This window comes from Thamnophis sirtalis, unplaced genomic scaffold, assembly GCF_051295495.1.
Source record: "Thamnophis sirtalis isolate CommonGarterSnake01/CBP01778 unplaced genomic scaffold, rThaSir2_p1.2 scaffold_9, whole genome shotgun sequence".
NCBI lineage: Eukaryota > Metazoa > Chordata > Lepidosauria > Squamata > Natricidae > Thamnophis > Thamnophis sirtalis.
Window position 1 is genome coordinate 1,298,190 of NW_028261389.1, and position 27,387 is coordinate 1,325,576.

At 52.0% G+C, this 27,387-nt stretch overlaps 1 protein-coding gene across 2 annotated transcripts in view; it reads right to left on the reverse strand.

The window, feature by feature from the left end:
• Nucleotides 1-27,387, reverse strand: part of GOLGB1 (golgin B1) — a 62,448-nt gene that overhangs the window by 14,116 nt on the left and 20,945 nt on the right. Inside the window, exons 10-21 of one of the 2 annotated variants that reach the window (XM_087722620.1) lie at nucleotides 24,880-26,809; nucleotides 21,986-22,167; nucleotides 21,691-21,772; nucleotides 20,314-20,451; nucleotides 18,488-18,646; nucleotides 17,796-17,881; nucleotides 16,726-16,860; nucleotides 16,220-16,325; nucleotides 7,227-7,310; nucleotides 4,634-4,707; nucleotides 1,268-1,397; nucleotides 984-1,094 (exon numbers count right to left, since the gene is read on the reverse strand). In XM_087722620.1, the coding sequence (XP_087578746.1) occupies nucleotides 984-1,094; nucleotides 1,268-1,397; nucleotides 4,634-4,707; nucleotides 7,227-7,310; nucleotides 16,220-16,325; nucleotides 16,726-16,860; nucleotides 17,796-17,881; nucleotides 18,488-18,646; nucleotides 20,314-20,451; nucleotides 21,691-21,772; nucleotides 21,986-22,167; nucleotides 24,880-26,809 (3,217 nt within the window). Of the gene's footprint in view, nucleotides 1-983; nucleotides 1,095-1,267; nucleotides 1,398-4,633; nucleotides 4,708-7,226; nucleotides 7,311-14,866; nucleotides 15,174-16,219; nucleotides 16,326-16,725; nucleotides 16,861-17,795; nucleotides 17,882-18,487; nucleotides 18,647-20,313; nucleotides 20,452-21,690; nucleotides 21,773-21,985; nucleotides 22,168-24,879; nucleotides 26,810-27,387 lie in introns of those variants that run through there. The other variant, XM_087722619.1, reaches the window with a different exon arrangement.

Sequence of the window (27,387 nt, forward strand, 5' to 3'; positions counted from 1 at the left end):
CCTTGGTGTTCTCTGACCTTGGATGTTTTCCTGCAGGTAACATCATCAATACTAGAAAGGAGTGGGGTTTGCAGGGTGGTGGTGGTGGAGGAGGAGGAGGAGGAGGAGGGGGGGAGGGGAGGAGAGGAAGAGAACTGTGGGGTCCTTGGTGCTCTCTGAGCTTCATGGTTTTCTTCCGAACGTTTCATGACCCAACTAGGCAATATCATCAATGCTAGAACGGAGTGGGGTTTGGAGGGAGGGGGAGGAGTAGGTGTCAGCAGAGCCCACAGAAGGAATGGAAGAGACCCTCCCTAGTATCTTCAACCATAAAGGAGAGGGAGAAAGATGCACAGTACTTTAAGCCTCGCAAGATTCTGTTACTATCAGTTTACAATAGTGTTAGAATCCATGGTTGGTGCTTCTCGCCTGGACTACAGTAAAAGGCTGCACCCCTAACAGCCAACGAAAGCCCCAGCACAAGTCTTTAATCTCAGAAGACGAAGCCTCTGGTCCCAGTGACTGACCCAGATTGGATCTTCCAATAGCAATAGCAATAGCAGTTAGACTTATATACCACTTCATAGGGCTTTCAGCCCCCTCTAAGCGGTTTACAGAGTCAGCATATCGCCCCCAACAACAATCCGGGTCCTCATTTCACCCACCTCGGAAGGATGGAAGGCTGAGTCAACCTTGAGCTGGTGAGATTTGAACCGCTGAACTGCAGATAACAGTCAGCTGAAGTGGCCTGCAGTACTGCACCCTAACCACTGCGCCACCTCGGCTCTAAGCTCTTCCAACCTTATCCTGGGACTCATCTCTCTGTCGTCATTCCCGAAGGAAAGCCCCGTTTTGTGACGGCCAAGAACGTTGAGTGCAAAACTCCACGTGAGTCAAATGCATTGAAAGAGGTTAAACCATCCAACCTCGTCGCTTCCCTTTTATGCTACAATAAGCATTCTAACCAAAAATAATAGGCAGACCGGTAATCAGACAACACCAACCTTATCTGCTCGGTCCTTCTGAACGCCGTACTTTCCACCGAAGCCCTTGGCTGCGTCCGTCTGGGAAGAGTGCATGCCGACCTCGGCAACATACTCATGGCCCAGGGCACTCTGGAGAACCAAGAAAAACCAAGGTTACCTCCTGGCACGCTTGCTATTTGGACAAGTTCTCCAGCAGGAGGTCAGGCTGCAGAAGAACAGCTGTGCGAAAGACCAGGTGGAGATCAGCTGAGAACTTCAAAAAAGAAGTGGGGGGAGAAAAGAGCCCCACATCAAATTGGTACCTTGTCCATGCGGTCTTTCTCAGTTCCAAACTTGCCCCCGTAGCCGTAGGAAGCTTTGGGTGCCGTCTCCAGCTCCTTCTTCTTGAGAACTTCATGTTCCTCAGATACCTTGCTTCTGAGCTGGTGGATGCTGAAAGGAGACATCAAATAGCAGGATTTGGAGAGGAGGAGGAGGAGGAGGAGGAGGAGGAGGAGGAGGAGGAGGAGGAGGAGGAGGAGGAGGAGGACGAGGACGAGGAGGACGAGGACGAGGACAAGGACGAGGAGGACGACGAGGAGGACGACGAGGACGACGAGGAGGACGAGGAGGACGAGGAGGACGAGGAGGAGGAGATCTGTGGAATCCTTGGTGCTCATAGATCAGTGGTTCCCAAACTTGGCAACTTTAAGACTTGTGGACTTCAACTCCCAGAATTCTCCAGGCAGCAGAGCTGCCTGGAGAATTCTGGGAGTTGAAGTCCACAAGTCTTAAAGTTGCCAAGTTTGGGAACCACTGTCATAGATGGTTCATGATGCAGCTACCATATTTTTTGGAGTATAAGACGCTCCGAAGTATAAGAGGCACCTAGCTTTTGGGGAGGAAAACAAGGGGGGAAAATCTGCTTCTGCCTCCCAGCAATTTGCCTCCTTGCAACAAACAGCAAACAGTACAGACGATATACACCATTTGTGGTGCTACATTTCAAACTACACTTATATAGATGCTGTTAAAATTGAGGTGGCTTTCTGGAAATATACGTCATTCTCTGCTATTTAAAAGAAGTTACAATAGCACTGGGTCTCTTCAGATCAAGCATTTATTTTAAGAAGCTTCTTCACTTTGTTAAGCTGTCTAGATAATAATAGCAGCCTTTAAAAAATAAGTCTAATAATTTGAACATTCTATAGGTATTTATGGTGATTGACTTACTTCCTTGCAGAAAACAGCCTGATTAGAACAAGAAAAAAAAATCTTCCTCTGCCTCCCAGCAATTTTCCTCCTTGCACCAAACAGCAAGTTTCACTTTCAATTTCTCCCAATCATCAGCTGTTTCAGGCTGCAGGGATAATTATAGCCTATTGCAGCTTCCGCGAGCCCCCGTTTGCTGCAAGGAGGAAAATTGCTGGGAGGCAGAGGCCAAAGGGTGGGGGACAGTGGGTGGGTGGGGTACATTCAGTCAGGGGTGGGTTTCAGGCGGTTCGCGGCGGTCCCCGCGAACCGGTTGGTCAGCGAACCCGGAAGTAAGTAACTTCCGGGAACGCCGAAGGATCCACCCGCCCGCCCGCGTTTCTTACCCAGTTTTGACGAGTTCAGCGCCTGCGCGATCCTCCAGGAGCAGCTGGAGCATCGCACAGGCGCTAGTACGCATGCGTGCACGAGGACGCCACCGGCCCCGTTCCAAACAAACTGGTTGGAACGGGGCGAGAAACCCACCCCTGCATTCAGTGTACAAGACGCCCTCAAATTTTCACCCTCTTTTAGGAGAGAAAAGGGTGCGTCTTATACTCCAAAAAATACGGTAGGTAACATCATCAGTCCAAGGGGGGGGGGTATTGAATGGATGGGAAGGAGCTGAGGAGAAGGATTGTGGGGGGTTTGATGCTCTTTGATCTTGGTTGTTTTCTTGCAGACATTTCATGACCCAACTAGGGAACATCATCAGTGTGAAGGAGTGTGAGCTTTGCCACTCACACTGACAGTGTGACCTAATTTGGGTCATGAAACAGCCGCAAAAAAACCCAACCACCAAGAAACCCTCTGGTTCGCATCTTAGCTAACTTTGATTAATTTTAATATTTGACATTTAACAATGTTTTATATTGTCATTTTTATACGGCCGTACGCTGCCTGGAGTCTCCTCTTGATAGTGAGATGGGCGGTGTATAAAGTCAGCCAATAAGTAAATAAAAAGTAAGTCAGGCGAAAGCTCAGCGGAGGAATTGAAAGAAGAGAATCGGTCGCCAAATGCTAAGGACTCTCGTCTCCTCCAAGATGAAGAAAAGCAGAACTTCTGCCTTTCTCAAAATAAATACATAAATCGGAGACATAAAAGTTCTCTGAAAAAGAGGAAGGGCCTCACTTCCTCAGTTTTTGCAGGACAGAAGAAGGAAGCGACATAAATTGTGGGTCACGGGATTCCATTCATGCTGAGCTGAAGAACCTGAGGGTCAAGTTGGAGAGCAGCCTGGTCTCTCAGGAGGAAACCCACCAGGTCCTCCAACCTAGTGCCTTCTGGGTTGGATTGCAAATCCCATGCTGTTGGAGGAAGATGGGTGTTGTCATCCAATGACTCTGGACAGGGCAGGGCAGGATAAAGTCTTGTGCAAGGTTCTGAGCTGTGAGACTTCAAATGTGTGGAGCAGGATGGAGAGCAGGCACTTCTGAAGTTCTTCTTTCTCCTTCTAATGGTTTCCGGTCACCCAAATTCAGAGGACTGAAGTGGGGAACTGTGCCCCAAAATAACACTTTCCATTTGTTGACATGACCTCCATTGCTCAAAGTCAACAAAGTCGCTAGTCCTCTTAGTGTTTCTCAATTTTTGTAGCTTGGAGATGGGTGGACTTCAACGCCCAGAATTCCTCAGCTGGCTGGGGAATTCTGGGGATTGAAGTCCACCCATCTTCAAGCTACCAAGATTGAGAAACACTTCTCTTAGTCTCCTCAGCCCAAACTCCCACTAGTAGTTCTGTCTTTCTCTGTAGTGGGCCTCCAAGAGTCTTGGCCAACATCTGGGTGAGGACACCACTTCCTCTTCCTGCGAGAAGCAGACACTGCTATGGTAACCCTCAAGAGAAGAAGTCCAACTAGAACCTCAGCCCAACCGCCCGCCCTTCTTCCAACATAGGTGAGACACTAAGGCCCTCTTTTCAATGTGATGTTGGGCTCCATTACGGCCATACCTCGAGGACTGGGACCAAGGGTTTTGTGGGAGGGTCACAAGGAGTGGTGGGATTCAAATAATTTAACAACCAGTTCTCTGCCTTAAGGACCAGCTGGGTAGGTGGGGCTTGGTGGTCATGTGACTGGGTGGGTGTGGCCAACTTAACATCACTCAGGTCGATGGGCGCTTCACCTGAGCTGTTACAATGGAATCAGGGTTAATCGGAGAGGCAGTTTCTGTAAGCAGGGCAATAAAGAACAGGCTAGAAACAACACCAGAATGTTTCCTTCCTGCCTTCCTTACAGGATTAGCCCTGTAAAGTGGGGAAAAAACAAAAGGAGATCTTTTTCCCCAAAATCCAGTTCTCTGAACTGCTTAGAAAGTTAACAACCGGTTCTCCCAATGCGAACCGGCTGAATCCCACCACTGGTCGCAGGCCCTATTTTTGGCACAGCAGAAGTTGAGGTCCAGATGAAAGGGAAGGCGGGATGAAGAAGTTACTCACTTGATGTGTTCTGCACGGCCGGAGCCTTCAATAGTCTTAGCCCCCCACCGCTGCTCCTTCTCCGAAATGTCATTCTGCCAACGAGAGGAGATAAGACCTCTTATACCTGGTGGGACTCAATAGCAGTAGCAGTTAGACTTATATACCGCTTCATAGGGCTTTCAGCCCTCTCTAAGCAGTTTACAGAGTCAGCATATCACCCCCACAGTCTGGGTCCTCATTTCACCCACCTCGGAAGGATGGAAGGCTGAGTCAACCTTGAGCCGGTGAGATTTGAACTGCCGAACTGCAGATAACAGTCAGCTGAAGTGGCTGCAGTACAGCACTCTAACCACTGCACCTCCTCGGCCACCTCAGGAGAGGGTCTCCCGGGGCCCATCTGTGGAACATCATCTCCCCAAGATCAGGTCTCCTCCATCTCCACCAACCTTCCGGAAGTCCTTTAAAAAACGGGCTATGCCTGCAGCCTCAGGGAACCCCGGGAACCGAAGACGTGCTAAGATGGCTACAATTGCACATAACAGCAAAAGCTTCTCGACTAGCCTTTTTAATGTATATTGTTTATTGTTACGGTACGGTTTTTAAAGTCTGGATTTTATGGCGCACCAGAGTCACGTACGTGAGATCGGTGGCTATATAAAAGTGATACAGGAAGAAGTAGGATTGTTGTAAAATAAGATGGGTGTATGGGATGGTAAGAAAGCAATCTCAATTATATTGTCAATTGTAGGGGAGAAAAATTGTTATAAATACATATTATTAACAACAGTTATGAGATTATATAATTGTGAATGTATGTATGAGAAATAAAATTTATTTAAATTTTAAAAAAAAGTGATACAGGTAGTCCCTGGCGTACGGCCACAGTTGAGCCCGTTGCTAAGTGGGACAGCTGTCCAGTGAATTTTGCCCCATCTTATGACCTTCCTTGTCCTGGTTGTTAAGTGAATCACTGCCCTTGTTAACTTAGGAATGTGGACGTTAGGTGAATCTGGCTTCCCCATTGACTTCGCTCGTCAGAAGGCCGCAAGAGGCGATCACATGACCCCGGGGCGTGGAAACCACCGTAAATGTGCGTCAGTTGCCACAGTTGTTAAGTAAATCACTGCAGTTGTTAAGTCGTTAACTTCCCCGTTGACTTTCCTTGTCAGAAGGTCGTAAAAGGGGGATCACGTAACCCGTGGACACTGCAACCGTCATAAGTACATGCCAGTTGCCAAGAGTCTGAATTTTGATCATGTGACCACAGTGAGGCTGCAACGGTCATAAGTGTGAAAATGGACACAAGTCAGTTTTTTTCGGCCCAAACAGTCACTAAACAAATGGTTGTAAGTCAAGGACTACCTGTGATAAATGAATGAATGAATGAATGAATGAATGAATGAATGAATGAATGAAGGAAGGAAGGAAGGAAGGAAGGAGTAAATGAATGAATGAATGAAGGACTACCTGTGATAAATGAATGAATGAATGAATGAATGAATGAAGGAAGGAAGGAAGGAAGGAAGGAAGGAAGGAAGGAAGGAAGGAAGGAAGGAAGGAGTGAATGAATGAATGAAGGACTACCTGTGATAAATAAAGGAAGGAAGGAAGGAAGGAAGGAAGGAAGGAAGGAAGGAAGGAAGGAAGGAAGAAAGGAAAGAAGGAAGGAAGGAGTGAATGAATGAATGAAGGACTACCTGTGATAAATGAATGAAGGAATGAAGGAATGAAGGAATGAAGGAAGGAAGGAAGGAAGGAAGGAAGGAAGGAGTGAATGAATGAATGAATGAAGGACTACCTGTGATAAATGAATGAATGAAGGAAGGAAGGAAGGAAGGAAGGAAGGAAGGAACCAAGGAGTGAATGAATGAATGAATGAATGAATGAAGGGAAGGAAGGAAGGAATGAAGGAATGAAGGAATGAAGGAATGAAGGAATGAAGGAATGAAGGAATGAAGGAATGAAGGAATGAAGGAATGAAGGAATGAAGGAATAAGCAACCTTTGTAAATTTTCTCCTCTCTCTTTTTTTGGCCCTTCTCTCTACTGGGGAAGGAGGGATGAAGGGGGGATGTTTCAGGGGTCTCCACAGGGCTAAGCACTTATAGAGACCCCTGAACGAAGAGTTTTCCCTGCACTGTCGCGATTCACACCTCGGTTTCTTTGAACTGTGCCAGGGGTGGGTGCCTGCCGGCATTACTACAGGTTCAGCACACAAAACATTTTGCACGCCACGCGCGGGCGCATTGCACCTTAAAAGCTCTGCACATGCGCACAACATTAGAAAAGGAAAATAAATTGCATTTTCCCCGTGAAGATTCTTCTGCGCATGTGCAGAACAGAAAATCAAGAGTTGTAAGTAAGTAAGTTTAATTTTATTCATAGGCCGCCCAATCCCGAAGGACTCCGGGCGGCTTACAGAGGGCGGTCCCGAGCGTAGAGCCGGTTCGGGCGCGTGTCTTACTACCTACTCAGGCGAACCCACCTCTGAACCGCAGCCTTATGAGGCCAGCCTTTCTGCCCCCCCCCCCTCAGGTGCAGCTGTGCCCATCCCTGTGGGAGCCAGGCAGAGCCCCATGGGTCCTGACGTTCCACCAGCAAAGAGGACGTACCACAAAATCCGGGTCGGTGTCCCAATCGTCTCCCTGGGCCTCCACCTTTGCAGACACGTTGTGGCCCGCCACAGATTTCCACATCTGGCAGGAGAGAGAGTCAAAGAGCCACGTTGGCCCGCATGGGTGACTATTCCTTCTGTGAAAAGGATGCTTGAGCAACGGCTTTGCCAGAAATGGGCATTTATTTCCAGCGCCTGGCAAAAAACAGGAACGCCTCAGGGCAAACAGTGGGTTCGCTTAATGACCACAATGTTTGCTTTAAGGCAGTGTTTCTCAACCTTGGGGACTTGAAGTCCTGTGGACTTCAAGTCCCAGAATTCCCCAGCCAGCTACTTCAAGTCCCCAAGGTTGAGAAACACTGCTTTAAGGACTGCCATCCCCAAAAAGGGGGGGGGGGAGAGTGTACAATGGGGCACAGTCGTGTGGTCCCCCACTTTGCCATTGACAAAGGTTTGATGATGGTCACAACACTTGTACCCTTGCAGTGCTGCATTAGGGGGGTGGACCTGAGCAACGGGCCTCTTGCTAAGCGAGATGGGTGTCCCGTCAATCAATCAATCAAATAAACGAATAAATAAAGGCTGCAGAGCCACAGCCAGACTGGAGTCTCCCCCGTCCTGTTTAGAATAGAATAGAACGACAGAGTTGGAAGGGACCTTGGAGGTCTTCTAGTCCAACCCCCTGCCTGTTGAGGGAAGCCACCGTGTCCTTTTTCTGCACCACCAATGTTCTCCATTGCGCCACTTCTTCAGAATAGATTGGAAAACAATTTAGCAATAGCAATAGTAGCAGTTAGACTTATATACCGCTTCATGGGGCTTTCAGCCCTCTCTAAGCGGTTTACAGAGCCAAGGTGGCGCAGTGGTTAAATGCAGCAATGCAGGCTACTTCAGCTGACTGTTATCTGCAATTCAGCTGTTCAAATCTCACCGGCTCAGGGTTGACTCAGCCTTCCATCCTTCCGAGGTGGGTAAAATGAGGACCCGGATTGTTGTTGGGGGCGATATGCTGACTCTGTAAACCGCTTAGAGAGGGCTGAAAGCCCTATGAAGCGGTAGATAAGTCTAACTGCTATTGCTATTGCTATATCGCCCCCAACAACAATCCGGGTCCTCATTTCACCCACCTCGGAAGGATGGAAGGCTGAGTCAACCCTGAGCCGGTGAGATTTGAACCGCCGAACTGCAGAACTGCAGTCAGCTGAAGTAGCCTGCAGTGCTGCATTTAACCACTGCGCCACCTCGGCTCTTAATTTGTCTGGAGTGGCACAGGGTTTCCTGTTTCAGCAGGGGGTTGGACTAGAAGGCCTCCCAGGTCCCTTCCAACTCTGTTATCCTGTAATTCTGTAAGGGTCTCCTGGTCCCTTCCCCTAAATAATGCCGTCTGATGGGAGCTGTTTTTAAAAAAACCAGCAAAGGCGTCCCTGCGGGGACGCACCTTTCTCCTTCCTGGGCTGTTGGGTCCCTTGCACTGGGGCTGGGGGGGGCTCTCTTTGGGGCTTGAACCCCTTCCTTCAACGGTGGTGCAGGTGAGAGATGGAAACGCAGCTCAGCATCCTACAGTCAGCCGGAAGCGAGTCAAACGGAAACCATCGTTCTGTGGCAAGCCTTTGGCTGAGATCTCTGTGGATTCATGCGCCAATTCAGCTTTTTCTGTGGTGACTCAGGGCCAGAAGAAGTGGAAGCTGGTATCCAAAGCCCCTCCTCTCCAAGGACAGGTTGGGGAGGGGGGCTTTTCCGTGCCAAAAGAAAACCAACTGGGTGCATAACCCAGGAATGAGACCTTGGGCATTAAGGAGCATTAAGGAGAAACTTCCTAACAGTGGGGACAATTAGCCAGTGGAACGACTTGCCACCAGAAGCCGTGGGTATCCATCCCTGGAGATTTTTAAAGAAGAGACTGGACGGCTTCTTGTCTGAAATGGTACAAGGTCTCCTGCTTGAGCAGGGGGCTGGACTAGAAGACCTCCAAGGTCCCTTCCAACTTTGTTATTCTGCTATGCTGTTATCCTTCCTTTCTCCCTCCCTCTCTCCCTTCCTTCTCCATCACTGGAGGTTTTCAAGAAGAGACTGGACAGCCATTTGTCCAGAATGGTGTAGGGTCTCCTGCTTGAGCAAGGGGTTGGACTAGAAGACCTCGGAGGTCCCTTCCAACTCTGTCCTGTATTCTGAACACATCCAGATGTCGACTTGGCCCTCACCTCTACACCAACAGCCCCACTGCAGACACCAACAAGATGCCTTCACACAGGGTCTTTGTACCATCATTTTCAAGCAATGTCACACTGGATTCTACTCAAGCCCACCCACCCAGATTTCGGTCGAAAAGAATCAAGGGATACAAGGTTGATCTCCAGAACCATAATGAGCACCTGGGGCTTCGAGCGACCCAGACACAAGGCTAGAAAGTGGGAGAGCAGTGAGTTCAAGTCCCGCATTAGCCATGAAAGCTGACTGGGTGACCTGGGGCCAGGGTCTCTCTCTCTCTCTCTCAGCCTGGTCCACTTCACAGGATTGTTGTTTTTTTGGGGGGGGGACAGGAAGAGGACGGCGTGTTTGCTGTTCCTTGTGTGGTTTGTAAACATAATTGAAAAAGTGGGATACAAATAAATGAACAAACGAATAAAATAAACTCCCCACCAGCCTCACAGCTCGGCAAGGAGCTTCCTGCAGCTTTTGAAGAATTTGAAAGTTTGCAAAAAGCGCAGCCAGGAAACGCTGGTGAAAAAAAATCGGAGGCCCGACTTCCGCCAGACGACCCTCCCTGCCCTCCCTCAGCCCTTGCGGGGTCTCTTTTCTGGGAACCTCAGCTGGCCTCCTCATCTCAAAGGGGTCCTTTTTTTTTATCCCTCCCACCTGGCTCCAGTTGCTGCCCTGTGGAAACCCAGAAGCCCATCGAAGGATACGAGGGGGCAGCAATGCAGCTGTTGGGTATCCATCTTTGCAGGCACATTGTGGCCCAGCATGGCTTTCCACATCTGGGGGAAGAGGGAGAAGAGAGGAGAGAGAGGGGGGAGGGAGGGAGGGAGAGAGAGACTAAAGAAGGAAGGAAGGAAAAAAGGAAGAAGGAAAGAGAGAGAGAAGAAAGAAAAAGAAAGAGGAAGGGAAGGGTAGAGAGGAAGCAAAGAAAGAGAGAGAGAAAAAGAGAGAGAGAAGGAAGGCAGGCAGGCAGGATGGAAGGGAGGGAGGAAGCTCAGAACATCTGGAGATCAAAAGCCCAGGAGACAAGGAAGGAGGTCCCTGTCACTCCCTTTGTCCCCCTGAGCTCAATCAACCCATGGAACAGAAGTTGCCTTCAGAAGTTGCACGAGCTTCATTCCTGGAAGCTTTCAAGAGACTGGATTGACCTCTATCAGAAAACGGTGTTGGGTCTCCTGCTTGGGCAGGACTAGATGACCTCCGAGGTCCCTTCCGACTCTGGCAAATCTGCTCCCCCGTGGCTGCCTCTTCCCACTGCCCAAGAGGACCCCAATTGCTCCACCCTCTTGACAGCTGGGAGCAACCCTCCCCATGATCCCACCAGCTCCAGGGATGAGAAAGGACCACGGGGCCTTTTGGAGCAAACAAGGTTGACTTTCCATCCCCCACCCAGAGATGCTCCGCTCACCCATAAGCCCCCAGCAGCCCCCCATGCGCTGCGCATTCAAGCCTCCCTACCTTGCCCGGAGCCTCCGTTCCACTTCTGGCAGCGTCTCTGCGCGGCTTCCTCTCCTCCCCCCACCACACTGGTTTCACTTGCAAACCCCAGTTCCTGTCTGAAGTTCACCAAATAGGGAAGGTGGTTGGTTCTTCTTCTTCTTCCTGGGCCCGTCAGAGCAGAAGACGGCCAATGGCCTGTGCGGGAGGGGAGGAAGCCCAGCTGTGCCCATGGGTGGAGGTCTGAGCCCACTCGAGGGGTGGGGAGCGGGGGAAGTCCCCGCACGCTCCCAAAGAGGCCACAGGGCAGGAGGGTTGCAATTGTTACTCTACTATATAGGATCTCTCGTTTGAAAATAGCAATAGCAATAGCAGTCAGACTTATATACCGCTTCATAGGGCTTTCAGCCCTCTCTAAGCAGTTTACAGAGTCAGCATATCGCCCCCACAGTCTGGGTCCTCATTTTACCCACCTCGGAAGGATGGAAGGCTGAGTCAACCTTGAGCCGGTGAGATTAGAACCACTGAACTGCAGATGAAGTCAGTCAGCTGAAGTACTGCACCCTAACCACTGCACCACCTCAGCTCCTAGGGGTTGGACTAGAAGACCTCCAAGGCCCCTTCCAACTCGTGCTACGCTGTTAAAGGCTCAAGGTGGGCACCGCCAGGGCATCCCCTTGCAAACACATAAAAAGGTTGGCTGAACACACGCAGAGGGCATCCTTCAGGGCTACTGGCCCTTCGAACATCTGGTAGGAAAGAAAAATGCACCGTAAGCCCCCCCCCCCCCAGAGTGGCTCAGTAATGAGGAGGAATGGCCCATATGCATTGCATGAATAAACAGGAAGTGCACTCTGCACATGTTCGGAAGCAACCAAAGAGGAAATGTTTTGATGGGAAAAATAATAATAATTAGGAAGCACGCCAAGGAACGCCAAAGCATCTTCTGCTTACAATGTGCTCCTTCACAGCCAATGTGCTTACCTGCATAGGACAGGGGTGGCTTTTTGTCGTCACGTGACACCCCCTCATGCGCCGTGGCTGCACATGCACGCATGACCCCCCCTCCAGAGCTCTGCGTCCCCCAGCACATGCCTGTGATTCCTACAGCCCGTTTTTGGCGTGGCAAGCCTCCCTGAAGCCTCCCGGGAACAAAAATGGGGCACGGTGGGAACATGCTGCACTCCCCCCATGCATATGTGCATTACCCCCACCCATGCGCATGCACATGCATCTCCTGCATGCACCCCCCCACAAACACACACATGCGCGACAGACCTGAAAATCACCTGGCCAGAGGGAGGCATGTGCGCATAAACGGTGGAGCTGAGCTGGGGCAACAGCTCACATGCCCACAGAGAGGGCACGCATGGCATAGGTTGGCCATCCCATGCGTAGGGCTTGCCTGCAGGTGTTACCTGTCCCACAGGTGAAAAAATCCCCCCTCCCAACAGCACAGTCAGCTCATTCCCAACATTGCTTCAAGCCACCCAAAATGTTTTTTTTAAAAACACCCTTAAATCAGGTATCCATGCTCGGCCGCTTTAAGACCTGTGGATGTCAACTCCCAGAATTCCCCGAGCTGGGGAATTCTGGGAGTTGAAGTCCACAGGTCTTAAAGCGGCCAAGCTTCGGCGCACACACACACACATGCACACACACACACACACATATCCTCCTGCTTTAAGTGTTTGTCAGCTAGTATGTCTCAATGCTTTTGCCCAGGGAATGAAAGTTGGGGAAACATGGCACGGAGGCCTTCCCAATTAATGAGCAAACGCCCCCTTGGGTTTCACTGTGATCCAAGTGGGACCCCAATTATGTCCCTCTAATTGTGCAAGACTTCAAAGCAACCTTTCGTTCATTCGTTCTGAGAGCCGAGGTGGCGCAGTGGTTAGGGTGCAGCACTGCAGGCCACTTCAGCTGACTGCAGTTCTGCAGTTCGGCTGTTCAAATCTCACCGGCTCAGGGTTGGCTCAGCCTTCCATCCTTCCGAGGTGGGTAAAATGAGGACCCAGATTGTTGTTGGGGGCGATATGCTGAATCTGTAAACCGCTTAGAGAGGGCTGAAAGGCCTATGAAGCGGTATATAAGTCTAACTGCTATTGCTATTGCTCAATCTAGAGATGCCCCAACGGAGGCCCAAGGGAGAGCCTGCAGCTGGAGATCTGGGGATTCACCTAGTGGTGAAATCTATTTTTTTTAACTACCTTGCTGTGGGCGTGGCTTGGTGGGGTGGGTCATGTGACTGGGTGGGCGTGGCTATGGAGTCATGTAATTGGGGGGGGGGTGTCAAAAGACAGAAACTCACTTTAACAATGTCCTACTGGAGCAGGGACTAGATGACCTCCAGGTCCCTTCCAGCCCTGGATTATCCTCTGAAGCTGCGTCTAGTGCCAGGTTTGTAGTCCTCCCTCCCTCCCTTTTTTTTTCTTTTTTTCTTTCTTTTTCTTTCTTTCTTTCCTTCCTTTCTTTTCTTTCTCAGCATCTAGCAGTGCAACAACAGACCCTCCCCCACCTCCACGTTTTCAGAGAACCTGTAGTAAAAAAAAATCTTAAAAAAAAAAAGTTGCGAAGATCAACTGTGCTATGTGCGATTTTTTTTTTTTGTTATATTTTTTTTTTTTCACAACCGGTTCAGGCAACCGGCCCAAACCGGTCGCATTTCCCCCCTGGATCCCCCCCCCCCGCCAGGCTCCTCAAACTCAGCAATTTGAAGGCTTCAACTGGACTTCAACTCCCAGAATTCCCCAGCCAGCATTTACCAGTTGTAGTCCTGGAGGGGTGCGGCGGCCTAGAGACGGAGCTCTGGCCTCTCCGTCAGGAGGCTGTGGGTTCGATCCTGGGTGGAGGCAGATATTTCTCTCTCTGGGCACAATGAGAATATATATATATCTGCCGAACAAGACTCCGCATCGGCGACAGGAAGGGCATCCGGCCATTCAAACGCTCTGCTAGCTCCATTCAGGTGCCCAGGCTCCACCCCGCAAGGGATTACGGGATCGTTGAAAGGAGATGATTCACTAGTCACAGTCCTCGACATGTGGAAGTTGTTAAGCGAGTCACGGACAATTTATGACCTTTTTTGCAAGCAGACACCATCAACTCCCTGATTACCTTGGGACAAAACACCACTCGCACTCAAAGACGCTCAGAAAAATAAACATCTTTATTGCACCACAAAGGGGGGTGGTAGAGAACCGGAACGCCGGGCGGAGGGGATAAAGGGCACCCCCAGACCACGGGGAGGGGACCCCCACCTGCCCCTGTCCGAGAGGCAGATCCCAGGCCAGACCAGCAGTGGCCAGAAAGGGAACCTCCTGGCCCATAACCCACAACGTGGCTTCCTGCTCTGGGATCTGTGGACAGCCTTCTATTAAGTGACCACCGGAGGTCTGCGGATGGATGGTCAGGTGCTGTCCAGCTGCAGAGACTTTGGACGCTTCTTGACCCTCCAGAACAGGAGAGAAGAGGGGTTACCCCCTTACCTTTAGGGCTGCAGCCCCACTGCTGGACCTTCAGCCCTTCGGAACTGGGCTCAACTGGTGGGCGAGCGTCTGCGTGCGTGTCAGCATCCCCACGGGGACACAACACTCTGTTTGTACGAGCAGCGAGCAACCACGGGCAGAGGCTTGCCTGCCGCTCGCACAAGTGGAAGCGCATGTATGATACACGTGTCCTTGCCCGCCACTTCAACGGATCCATCCCCTCTCCCCTCTCTCCTAGGTTGGTCCCCAGATCCAGAAAGCTTGCCTTAGGGGCGATATTTCCCCCAAAATGTGCAGAAAGAGAGAACTTGGTGCTTAAGGTGAGTTAGAGGGGAGTCCAGTCTCCCCGTCCCCCGTCCCAGAATCCAGGTCCCCTCCTGCAGGGGCTTCCACCGTAGCGGATTATGATTAGTGCCACCAAAAGGATGGGAGGTGGGCGTCCTTTCCCCCCTCCCCAAATCAACAAGGATTGCAAGCCCGATTCGGCCGGCATTCGAGGCCCGGAGAGCGCACAAACCTTGCATCGCTACTGGCTAAGTAAGGCCGTCGCCTCCTTTAACTGGCCAGGATTGAGCTCGACTTCTGGCAGCCTCAGCCAGGACAGGAGTGAGCCGCCCACCCACCCCCCGTCCAGGCCAGCAGGGTCTCCCAGGCACGGTTCCATGTTCCGGTGCCCCACCGTCTTCTCACAAGCGGCCCACGGCGTGGAGGAAAAGCAGCACGTGGATCCCGAAGAGGTAGGCGGTGGCCAGCAGGGAGAAGAGCCTCCGGGGGCAGAAGAGGGAGCGCAGGGCACGCTGGAACCCCCTGGCCCCTCGAGCCTGCAAGGGGAGGAGAGAGAGAGAGACCGGAGGAGAGGAGGGATTAGGGAAGGTGGGCCTTTCGAGCCCCGAGCCCCAGCCCAGCAGACGCCAAGAGAGGGGGGAAAGGAAGGGACAATGATGGGCGCTGTGTCCGACGGGAGGGACACTCCATGCCAGAAAGGGGGAGTTGGGACTTTCCACTCTGTTTGCGAATGAAAGGAAGAGCCCTTATTTCTGAGATCCCCGGCCTGGGGAGGGAGTGAGGGAGGGAGGGAGGGAAGGAGGGAGGAGGGAGGGAAGGAGGGAGGGAGGGAGGGAGGGAGGGAGGGAGGGAGGGAGGGAGGGAGGGAGGAAGGAAGGAAGGAAGGAAGGAAGGAAGGAAGGAAGGAAGGAAGGAAGGCGCAGAGGTTAGACTGCAGTATTGCAGGCTAACTTCTGCCCACAGCCAGGTTCGATCCTGACCAGCTCAAGGTTGACTCCGCCTTCCATCCTTCCAAGGTGGGTAAAAGGAGGAGCCAGAATATTGGGGGCAAGAGGCTGATATTGTATAAACTGCTTAGAGAGGGCTGCACAAACACTATGAAGCGGTATGTAAGTGCTACTGTTAAGTAGGTAGGTAGGTAGGTAAGAAGGTAGGTAGGTAGGTAGGTAGGTAGGTAGGTAGGTAGGTAGGTAGGTAGGTAGGAAGGAAGGAAGGAAGGAAGGAAGGAAGGAAGGAAGGAAGGAAGGAAGGAAGGAAGGAAGGAAGGAAGGAAGAGAAAGGAAGGAAGGAAAGAAGGAAGGAAGGTGAGAATAGATAAGAGGAAGGAAAAGGAAAGGACAAGAGGAAGGAAGTGAAAGGAGAAGGGAGGAAGGAGATGGGAATAAGAGGGAGGCAGGATGGATGGAGGGAGGGAAGGAAGGAAGGAAGGAAGGAAGGAAGGAAGGAAGGAAGGAAGGAAGGAAGGAAGGAAGGAGTGTGGGCAAAGGAGAAAGGAGGGGAAAAAACTAAAATGAGCTGCCTCCTCCATGGGCATCACAGGGACCCTCCCCAGTGGGCCGAGGGCTCTCAGGGCCCCCCTTACCTTGCTGAAGGAGCCCTCCGCAGAGCCCAGCAGCCGGGCGTGTTCAGGACTGGCAGGCATGGCAATGCTGGTCTCCAGAGACTGCGCATACTCCTCCGATTCCAACCTGGGTGGCGAGAGGCCTGGAGATCAGGGCCCCCGGTCTCCCCCACCCACTGCTCCCCAGACACCCAAAGCGCCCCTCCTTCCCTGCAGCCACAGCTGGCTGGGGAGCGAGCGCTGCAGCCCGACCTTCCCGGACCCCTGAGGAGGAACCCCAGAGGAGGCCCAGGTGACCAGGCGGCCTCCTTCCTCCCTCTCACGGATCGGCCTCGGAAACGCCTCCCTTGGGCCAAGGCCAGCAAGGCGCCGAGATGGGAGACTCTCCCAGGGCTCTGCAGGGCTGGGAAAGGGACCGCGACAAGACGGCTCCGTCCACCAATCGAGTCAACGGGTTTGATCTGCTCTGTGCCCAGCCAGGAGGAGAGGGGAGGGAGGGAGGGAGGGGGCTGGTCTCTGTCCAGCACCTGCGGATCTGCTCCTGGGCTGCGGAGCAAGCCTCCTCGGCGGCCAGGCGCCTCTCCTGCTCCTCCTGCAGCAGCTGCTGAAGCTGGTTCAATCCCTGCCTGGCGAGGCTTTGCTGGTGCTTGGCCTCCAGGAGCCTGGAAATGGAAGGAGGGGCCCCATGAGAAAGACGGGGGGGGGGGGGAGAGACAGCAGCCCCCAGAACAGACCCTGACTCTTCAAAGAGAGGAAGGCGGGGGCCCGGACGTCCCTGGGATCTGCTGGGGGATCAGAGGCAGACGGGAAGAGAGCCTCCTCTGGGGGAAACTGCCAGACAGGCTGGAAGGAGAGGAGTCAAGCTGGGATGTAGCTCTGAATCCTTGAGTAGCTGCAAGAGGCATCAGCCTGAGGGAACCCCCAACCGATCACCTGGGAATCTTCATTTGGGGCTTCCCAGGGGAAGGCAAGAACTCCGGGGACATCCTTGTAAATACAAGGCAGTCCTCGACTTACGACACAACCGGGCCCGACATTTCTATCGTTAAGTGAGGCACGAGTTCTGCCCCGTTCTTACGACCTTTCTCGCCACGTTGGTTCAGCGAATCACACTTCGGGGCTTAATTTAGTCGCAGGGCTGTTCAGCTGAGACTGGCTTCCCTTGTTCGCTTCGCTAGTCGGGTTGCAAAAGGGGATCGCCGGGACCCCCAAGGACGTTACGACCGTCACAAATACGAGTCAGCTGCCAAACCTCTGAATTTTGACGGCGGGACCCTGGAGATGCCACTAAGAGAGGCGTTTAAAAAAGGCCGCAAGTCCCTTTTTTTTTTTCAGTGCCGTCGTCACTTTCGAACGGTCGCTAAAAGAACTGTCGTAAGTCGAGGACCGCCTGGATAGGCCGAAGCCAATGAAGCTGTTTGCTTTGGCCATTAGCGACCGGCTCCGATTCCTTGCACCTGACACCTCCATTGGGGTCACGTCTTTGGGGGGGGGGGGTGGCTGGAACAGAGGCTCCGAAGGTCGGTGGAAAATTGGGGCGAAAGGGATCCGGCGGCCCAGGGACCCCCGAGTTATTTCGTTCTCCCACCACACTCACTGCGCCTGGAGGTCCTGCAGCTCCCGTGCGTTGGTCTCGTCTTTTTCCTGGGGGGCTCCCGGGGCAGCATCAGTCAGGAGGGGTCCCTAGGGTAGAAACCCAGCATGAAAATGGGGCTCCCACTGGTCGTCCCCCCCCCCCGCATTCTGCTTCATTTGCGTTTGCCATTCGCCCATGTTGAGCACGGACTTGACCAGAGGGCCCCCGGTTTGCGCCAGGCAACCTGTGCTGTATGGAAACCAGATGTGCTCACCGCATGGGGCAGAATAGCAATAGCAATAGCAGTTCGACTTATATACCGCTTCATGGGGCTTTCAGCCCTCTCTAAGCGGTTTACAGAGTCAGCATATCGCCCCCAACAACAATCCGGCTCCTCATTTCACCCACCTCGGAAGGATGGAAGGCTGAGTCAACCCTGAGATTTGAACAGCCGAACTGCAGATAGCGGTCAGCTGAAGTGGCCTGCAGTACTGCACCCTAACCACTGCGCCACCTCGGCGCAGAAAACGGCGACCCCTTCCCCATGCACATAGCAGCTGTTCTCCCTCCCTCCCTTGGGGGGAACAGGGGTGGCAGGAGCAGAGGCCTGGATCCTGGAGGCTGCCTCCCCACTCTGCCCCCCCCCTTGACCCGGGTGGAAGACGGTTGGGCCACGAGACGGGGGACCCCCAGACCCTCTTCCCTGGCCTTACCACGGTCTTCGCCGGACTCTGCCATTCCCGCAGCTGTTTTTCAAGAGCCGCGACACGGGACAGAGCCTCGCTGTGCTGCTGCTGGCTCTCGCGGAGGCTGCGGCTGCTGCCACGGAGTTGGAGGGTGAGCGCGTTCTTCTCTTCGAAGACCTGCGAGAGCTGGAGAGACGAGCCAGAGGATGAGGCTGAGAGAGAGGTGGGGTGGGTGGGGAGTCTTCTCAGAGCCCACCCACCAGCATAAAACACCCCAATGGAGGCCTGAAGGTAGCCAGCTGGATTGACAAGATGTTCGTGGTGATATTGGCTGCGTTGGGCTCAGTGCGACACCCTCTCCCCCCCCCAACTGCTGGGGGCCCTCAACAAGGTGGCGCAGTGGTTAAATGCAGCACTGCAGGCTACTGCTAGATCAGCAGGTCAGCAGGTCAGCGGTTCAAATCTCACCGGCTCAGGGTTGACTCAGCCTTCCATCCTTCCGAGGTGGGTAAAATGAGGACCCAGATTGTTGGGGGCAATATGCTGACTCTCTGTAAACCGCTTAGAGAGGCCTGAAAGGCCTATGAAGCGGTATATAAATCCACTGCTATTGCTAAACAAACCATGGCTAAAAGAAGCCATGACTTAAAAAGAGGAGGAGTCTCAAAGTTGGTAGCTTGAAGACTTGTGGAGTTCCAGCTCCCAGAATTCATAGCTGGCTGGGGAATTCTGGGAGTTGAAGTCCACAAGTTGCGATGTCACGGGGCATAGCACAGAGGCAACAAAGGCAGCTGGGAGTTTATTGCTCCATGCTTCCATGTTCCTGGCAAGTCCCAGAGCAAAGTGGACACACACACACACGGTCACACACACACAGACACCTCTAGCAGCCGTTAGTCCAGCCCAACGTTATGAGCCCCATGGCTGCAAAGCAAGAAATCTAGCAGGGCACATCTGGGAATCCAGGAATCACAGCAGCAAGGCTATTAATCCAGAAATCCAGAAAGAATGCGAGGAATCCAAGAAAGTTCAAAGTTCAGCACTCGGCACTCCAGGAATTCAGTGCTTGCTCCCGACAAATGTCCCTCTCCACGGCGTCTCCTTAAGTCTCAGTCCCCGCTCTCCTCCCGAGTAGTCTGATCAGCCTGCGCTGTTCTCGCCTTCTCTCCACTCTCCGGGCTCTTGGATCAGGAGGTGGGGGGTCCTTGCTCCTCTCCTGAGCTCTGTCTCTCATGTTCACTGCTTAGCCTCTCTTGGTCATCCTTCCCACCCCTTCCTCCCTGCCTACAAGCCGCCCCAATCCTGAAAGGCCCTGGCCTGACTGGCCCTGCTCCGCCCCATTTTCCCCCCAAGCCAATGAAGCCGCCCTCTCGATCGCCATCGATTCCAGTCCTGGCTTGCCTTCCTCCCCATATTCAGGCTCCGATGGGGGCATAAGAGCCGAGGTGGCGCAGTGGTTAAATGCAGCACTGCAGGCTACTTCAGCTGACTGCAGTTCTGCAGTTCGGCTGTTCAAATCTCACCGGCTCAGGGTTGACTCAGCCTTCCGAGGTGGGTAAAATGAGGACCCAGATTGTTGTTGGGGGCAACATGCTGACTCTGTAAACCGCTTAGAGAGGGCTGAAAGCCCTATGAAGCGGTATATAAGTCTAACTGTTATTGCTATTGCTATGACACAAGAATTCAAGTTGCCAAGTTTGGAGACTCAGAGCACAAGGCAAGCCCAACATCCGGAAGACGCTTGAACCACCACGGGAGGTTGGACTGGAGAGAGCCAGCTTCCCAGAAGGGACATCCTCTCCCCACAGTTAGCCCCCTGGAAAAGACCTCCCTGCCCCAGGTCTCTTCTCCACCTTGCTGTTCAGCTGCTGGATACGTAGCTCCTTCTGATGCAGGTGCTTCAAGCTGCTCCCAAGCTGGACCTGGAGGTCCTCCACGGATGCCATCTGGCCAGATGTGTCTCTGCCGGAGCCGGTCGTCCCCGAAGACCCCTGTGGAAAGGCCCAGTCAGCTGCTGCCCACATTTTGCCCAACAAGATCCTCCCATGACTCATTCTGTCCTGGGAGGGTTCACGGGCGGCTTCCAAACCTTCTCAGGATGCACAGAACGATGGGAGTTGTGGTCCAGAGGCCGAACGTGAGACAGACGCTAAGAGCATGTATGCAAATTGTGTGGTTGGTGGGGGGAGGGGTGTTTGAGGAAGGGCCGTAAGGGTGCTAAAGCCATTTCCTGCTTTGGGTTTTAAGTGAACAAGTCAGCCCAGCTTCTGTGGTGTGAGGGACGTCCAGCAAAATACGGTTAAACAAAGAGACGTAAACTTTAGCATCCTCGATAATGACAAGTATGATAATCTTGCAAAATGTGTTCTTAAGATAAAGTGGTGAGGAGTGGGGAGAGATGAACGCAAATTTAAAGTAAGGTCAATTGTTACCGATACCACTAAATATCAGCAGGGTCAGGAGAAGGAAATATCCAATGCTACCGAATAAAAAATATCAGGAAGCCACGAGGGGCGTCTTGTGGGTAGAATACCTTGACTGACCAGTTAACCCTCTCGCTGCCACGGGAGGCCCAGCTTAAAGAGAGGAGAGGAGAGCAGAGCCTTCAAAAGCTCAGCCATTGGACCAGGTCACGGACACCTGACCACTTGGTTAGTGCAGAAGAAACTGCTCTGGTTTCCTCCTTAGCTCATTAGCCCATGTTGAACACAGGCTGTTTTAACCTTTTATATAGCGTCCTGTTTAAGACTGTTTAAGCTTGTCTCGACTCACCGGGGGAGAGATGGGCAGGGTGTAAACTTATCAAATAAACAATAAAATAAAAATAAAATAAAAAATAAGTAAAGTAAAATAAAAAATAAAATAAAAAACAATAAATAAAAAATAAAATAAATAAAAACAATAAATAAAAAATAAAATAAATAAAAAATAAAATAAAAAATAAAATAAATAAAAAACAATACATAAAAAAACAAAAAAACAATACATAAAAAATAAAATAAATAAAAAATAAATAAATAAAAAACAATAAATAAAAATCAATAAATAAAAAATAAAAGTAATAAAAAATAAAATAAAAAATAAAAGTAATAAAAAATAAAAGTAATAAAAAATAAAATAAAATAAAATAAAAAGTAACGTAAATTAAAAAGTAAAGTAATAAAAATTTAAAAAAAGAAAAAAGCCAACACACTACATGGCCCTCCTGTCCTCCAGGGGGAGCCACTCACCTCCCTCTGGGGTTGCTTCTCTGCCCCCTGGGTGCTGGGGTCTCTCTGCTGCCTGCCCTGTTCCCAGACGGCCTTTTCTTCCCTGAAAAAAGACAAGCCCCGAAGTGAAAGTGAAAGTGGGTAAAACTTGATTCACTTAACAACTGCAACGATTTGTTTAACGACCGGGCAAAACAGGTTGCAAAGCCAGGAATGACTCAGTTAAAAACCGCCTTGCTTAGAGAGGTAAGAAATCCACGCCCCCCCTCCCCCCCACTGGAGGTTGTCAGGTGGGGGTCTCCCCGCGTGGCCTCACTTGAGTTGCTGGAGCTCCAGCTCCCAGGAGGCCCTCTCCTGCTTCAGCTTCTCCTGGAAGATCTCCTGCTGCTGCTCCATCTCTTGCTTCCTCTGCTGGAGCTGGGCCTTCAGGCGGGCGATCTCGGCCGTGTCCACCCCCACCTGGAGGTACTGCTGCTGCAGGTTCTTCAGCTCCACCAGCTGGAGGAGGAGGAGGAGGAGAGGAGGACCTTGCTTGTCAAGAACTCCCAAGGAGATCGGCTCCTTGGGACCAAACCAGGTCAAGGATCACCCACCAACGATTCTGATCTCAACCGAGGAGAACATCTGTAGCCGCTCAGGGGTTGAAAGGAGGGGGGTCCCTGGTGCTCCCTGAGCTCGGAGGTTTTCTCGCAGGCGTTTCGTGACCCAACTAGGTAGCATCATCAGATGCTACCTAGTAGACCACCAAGGACTCCATACAAAGATCTCCACAAAAGTTTGCAGAAATTGGGTATCTCTACTCCAAGAGAAGGGGCGATATGATAGCAGGGTTCTAATATTTGAGGGGCTTCCCCAAAGAAGAGGGGGGGGTCCACCTCTTCTCCAAAGCACCAGAAGGCAGGACAAGAAACAATGGATGGAAACTCATCAAGGAGGGAAGCAACCTTGAACTGAGGAGAAACTTTCTGACAGCGAGAAGAATCGGCCAGTGGAAGAGAAGTTGCCTTCAGAGGTCTTGAGGGCTCCATCAATGGAGGGTTCTAAGAAGAGGCTGCACAACCGTTTGTCTGAAATGGTGTAAGGTTCTCCTGCTTGAGCAGAGGGGGTTGGACTAGAAGACCTCAAAGTTCCCTTCCAACTTGGCTATCCTGTTAATTAGTCAACCAAACAGTGGAACAGCTGGAATCCAGAAATTGTGGGCGATCCATTACTGGAAACCTTCAAGAAGAGATTGGACAACAATTGATCTGTAATGGCAGAGGTTCAGTTGGACTAGAACAGTGTTTCTCAACCTTGGCAACTTGAAGATGTCTGGACTTCAACTCCCAGAATTCCCCAGCCAGCATTCGCTGGCTGGGGAATTCTGGGAGTTGTAGTCCGGACATCTTCAAGTTGCCAAGGTTGAGAAACACTGGACTAGAAGACCTCCAAGGCCCCTCCCGACTCTATTCTTTCTTTTTTAATTCAAGGTTTTTTTTTCATTTTTTAATACAAATCATAGTTATTATAGGAACAAAATGTTTGGGTCTTTTCTTCTACATTCTCTCAATGACACAATGCATTTTACATCAGTTTTGTTTTCACTTTCAGCCAAATTATTCCCTTCTATTTTTGTCATCTTTGTACTTATTTTTTCTTTATACATAAAGAATATCTTCAATTGCCCCTTCAAGGTTTACATCAAATTTCCATCTCTTATTTTCTCCATTTATATATTTCACTAGAAACCAACATATGTCTTCTGGTTCAATTTAAACATAAGAGAGCATTTCCTTCAGTTTTTCTACAATTAACAATATACTATAATTTAGAGTAGAGTAGAATAGAGTAGAATAGCAGAGTTGGAAGGGACCTTGGAGGTCTTCTAGTCCATCTCCCTGTTTAGGCAGGAAACGCTACACCACTTCAGACAAATAGAATTCAGAATAGAATAGAATAACAGAGTTGGAAGGGATCTTGGAGGTCTTCTAGTCCAACCCCCTGCCTAGGCAGGAAACCCTACACCACTTCAGACAAATAGAATAGAATTCAGAATAGAATAGTAGAGCTGGAAGGGACCTTGGAGGTCTTCTAGTCCATCTCCCTGTTTAGGCAGGAAACCCTGCACCACTTGAGACAAATGCTTGTCCAACATCTTCTTTAAAACGTCCAGTGTTGGGAGCATTCACAATTTCTGGAGGCAAGTAGTTCCACTGATTAATTGTTCTCACTGTCAGGAAATTTCTCTTTTCTAAGTTGCTTCTCTCCTTCATTAGTTTCCCTCCATTTACATAATTACATAACAATAACAATCTTGCTACTATTCTCTTTGACCTACCGTGTGTCCCCGAAAATAAGACAGGGTCTTATTTTCTTTTTACCCACAAAATATGGCTTGGGCTTTATTATGAGGGGAGGGTTTATTGTTTTGGGGTTGCCGGCGGCTGCTCTCTTGCGAGCGGGCTTCCAAACCGAGTCTTCCGGCAGTGGCCGCTCTGGGCGTATGCTCTATGGCTGTGGGCCAGCTGCCGGCAGAGCGTACAACCATAGAGTGTACGCCCAGAGCGGCCACTGCGGGAAAATTCAATTTGGAAGCCGCCGAAAAAGCCATGTGGCGGCGGAGGTGCTCTTCCTCTGCAGGGGGAGCTGAGCAGGGCATCGTGAGGCTGGGAGGCGGGCAAGCCAGAGCGGAACAGCCGCTCGCGCAACCCCCCTCTCCAGCCGTACAGAGCGTCATTCACCGCCATTTCGAAGGCGCCAAGCCACGGGATCTGGCCGGCGGCAAACAGGCTCTCATGCGGCTTGGTGATACCCCTAGGTCAGTGAATGGCGCTGTGACCGGCTGGAAAGGGGGTTTACCGAGCGTGGTCGCTTCATGGCTGCTGTGTTGCGCTGCTGCGACAGCGCAACACAGCCATTCGCCCCTGAGGCTGTGCCCGGCTCTTTGGGAGCCCGTTCGCAAGAGAGCAGCCGCCCAGCAACCCCAAAACAATAAACCCTCCCCTCATAAAAAGGCCCAAGCCAAATTTTGTGGGTAAAAAGAAAATAAGACCCTGTCTTATTTTCGGGGACACGCGGTAGGTCAAGCCCGCTTTTTGTGATTACTGTAACTTTTCTTCAGAGTATTGACTTTTACCCTTCTAGGAACTTTCCCCAGGGGGTTTTCCCTGTTCCTCCAGGACTCTGTTACTCTGCATTCCTTGACCACCACAGCAGAGGTTCAAGACTTACCAACCGGTCTCGGTCGTTCTGAAGGGAGGAGAGGGCCTTCTTGAGGCTCGATGTTTCGGAAGAGACGCTGGCGGCCGACTGGAGCTTCACCTCCTCCGTCTTGCGGGTCTTGTCCAGCTGGCTCATCAGGCGGTCTCGCTCGGCCTGCAGGCTGGCCAAGGCCTGGGAGAAGCCCTTCACTTGGCTAGAGGCCCTCTCCAGCTCCGACGAGAGGCCGGCGAGCTGCGAGTCTTTGGATTGGAGCTGCTGCTGGAGCGTCTCCAGCTTCTCCGAGGAGCCCTTCTCTTCCGCTGCGCCTCGGAGAGCGGAGAGCTCGGAGGCCAGACCGTCCTTCTGCTTCTCCAGGGCCGCTTGCGCCTCCTGAGCGTGGAGCGCCTCCTGGCGGAGGCCCTGAACCAGCTGCCTCTGCTCTTCCAGGTCTGCTGCGTATTTCTTCTCCAGGGTGCGCCGTTCTTCATGGGACTGGTCCCAGCTGTCTTGGAGAGAACTCATGGCTTTCTTGAAGGACTGGATCTGGGCCTTCAGGTCCTGGTTCTCCTCTGTGACCGCCAGGAGGTTCTGCTCCATCTGCAGGAGGTCCTTGGCCAGCTCTGCCACCCGTTCCTCGGCGGTCTCGGTCTCGTTCCGCAGGAGCCCGGTGTCGTGGCGGAAGCTCTTAAGCTCTCTCTTCATCTCGGCTTCCGCCTCCTGCAACTTCTGGTGAAGGCCAGCCAGCTCCTCTTCCAGGCCCGCCACCTGCTGATTGGCCCGCGACAGCTGCCCACCCAAACTCTGGACTTCATCCGATTTCTCTTGCAGCTGCAACTGCAGCTCCAGCGCGGGACCCCCTTCCCGCAGGACCAGCATCTCGTCCTGCAACTGGGAGAGGGAGGACTTGAGAGCCTTGACCTCCTGGCCCAGGTCCTGCTTCTCCAGCTGCAGGGCCTCCGCGGTTCGCTCTAGGTTGGCCAAGCTAAGCTCGGACTCTCGCAGCTGGCCTTCCACCCCGGCCTTCTCCTTCTCCAGGGCCTGGATCCGGTCCATCTGGGTCTTCAGGATCTGCTTCTGCTGAGTGTCCTTGATGGAGATGACTTGGTTCAGGTCTTGGCGATAGCGGACCAGCTCGGCATCCAACTTGGCATTCTCCGCGTGCAGGTCGTCCATTTGTCCGTGGAGGCTCCGGAGTTGCTCCTTCAAGGAGTTGTTTTCCGAGGCCGCTTCTTGGATGAGTTGGTCCTTCTCTAAAATGGCGGCCAGGTGACGTTGTTCCAGCTGCCGATAGTCTTCCAGGATTCTGTCCCGGTCATCTTGCAGGGAAGACATGCACTTGGTGAAGGCATCTAGGTGAGCTTTGTGCTGCTTGCTCTCTTCGGAGATGTTCTTCAACTTCTCCGTGAGGCCGTTCACTTTCTCCTGAGCTTTTGCATTCTCGGCCTCCAAGGCCACCTTCTCCACTTCGGCCTTGGCCACCTGGTTCTCCAGCTCCTTCAGGTCTTCCTTGTGCTGCTCTTGGCTTTCTAACAAGGCTTCAGCTACAGCCTCTTCCTTGGCGGCCACAAGACGGACAATCTTCTGCTCCTTGTGGCTGATCTCGTTGTGGAGTCTCTCCGTCAGCTCCTTGGAAGCCCGCAGATCGGCCGCCAGCTGCTCCAGACTCAACCTGCAGTCCTGAAGACTGGCCTCATGGTTCTTCAACGTCTCCGAGCCCTCAAGACGAGCTCGGTCGCAGTCTTCGAAGGAGGCCTGCAGATCAGCCAGCTGCTTTCTCAGGGACCCAAGTTCTCCCTCTTGCTGGAGAACCTGCCTCTGGGAGTCGCTCAGGAACCGCTGGACCTCTTCCAGCTGAAGTCCAAGCCTGCGCTTCTCCTCCTGGAGCGACCCGACTTCTTCTCGATGATGCTGGAGCTCCTTCTGGGCATGAGACTCCTGGGCCAACTGGCTGCGTTCCAAGCTGCAAGCAGAAATGGCAGGATCTGATAAGAGACCATGTACCAGGGGTGTCAAACTCGATTTGAGGGCCACATCGGGATTGTGTTTAACCTCGTGCCTGGGGGGGCATGGCCTGAAGGCATGGCCAGCTCAACATCACTTGTGTTGAGGGTGCCTGTGGTGGCCCAAGCACTCTGCCAGCAAAAACAGAACCCAAACTCCGCTTTTGCTGGCAGAAGAACCGTGAGCCGGTCCTTCGCTGTTTCCAGGGCAGCCCAGTGGGCCCGATCTAAGCACCCCGCAAGCTGGATCTGGCCCACGGGCCTTGAGTTTGAAACCCCTGCCATATTCCGTATTTTTTGGAGTATAAGACACTCTGAAAAAATAAGACGCACCTAGCTTTTGGGGGAGGAAAACACCTCCCAGCCTCCTTGCAGCTAACAGCCCGTTCCAGTTTCAGTACATTAACACAAGCAGCTGATTGTCGGTTGGATCGGCCTCCGACCATCAGCTGTTTTAGGCTGCCGGGATTGCCATAGTGGCTAGGCATAGCCTATTGCCGCCTCCGTGCACCCGATTTTTGGCCTCCGCACACCCTGT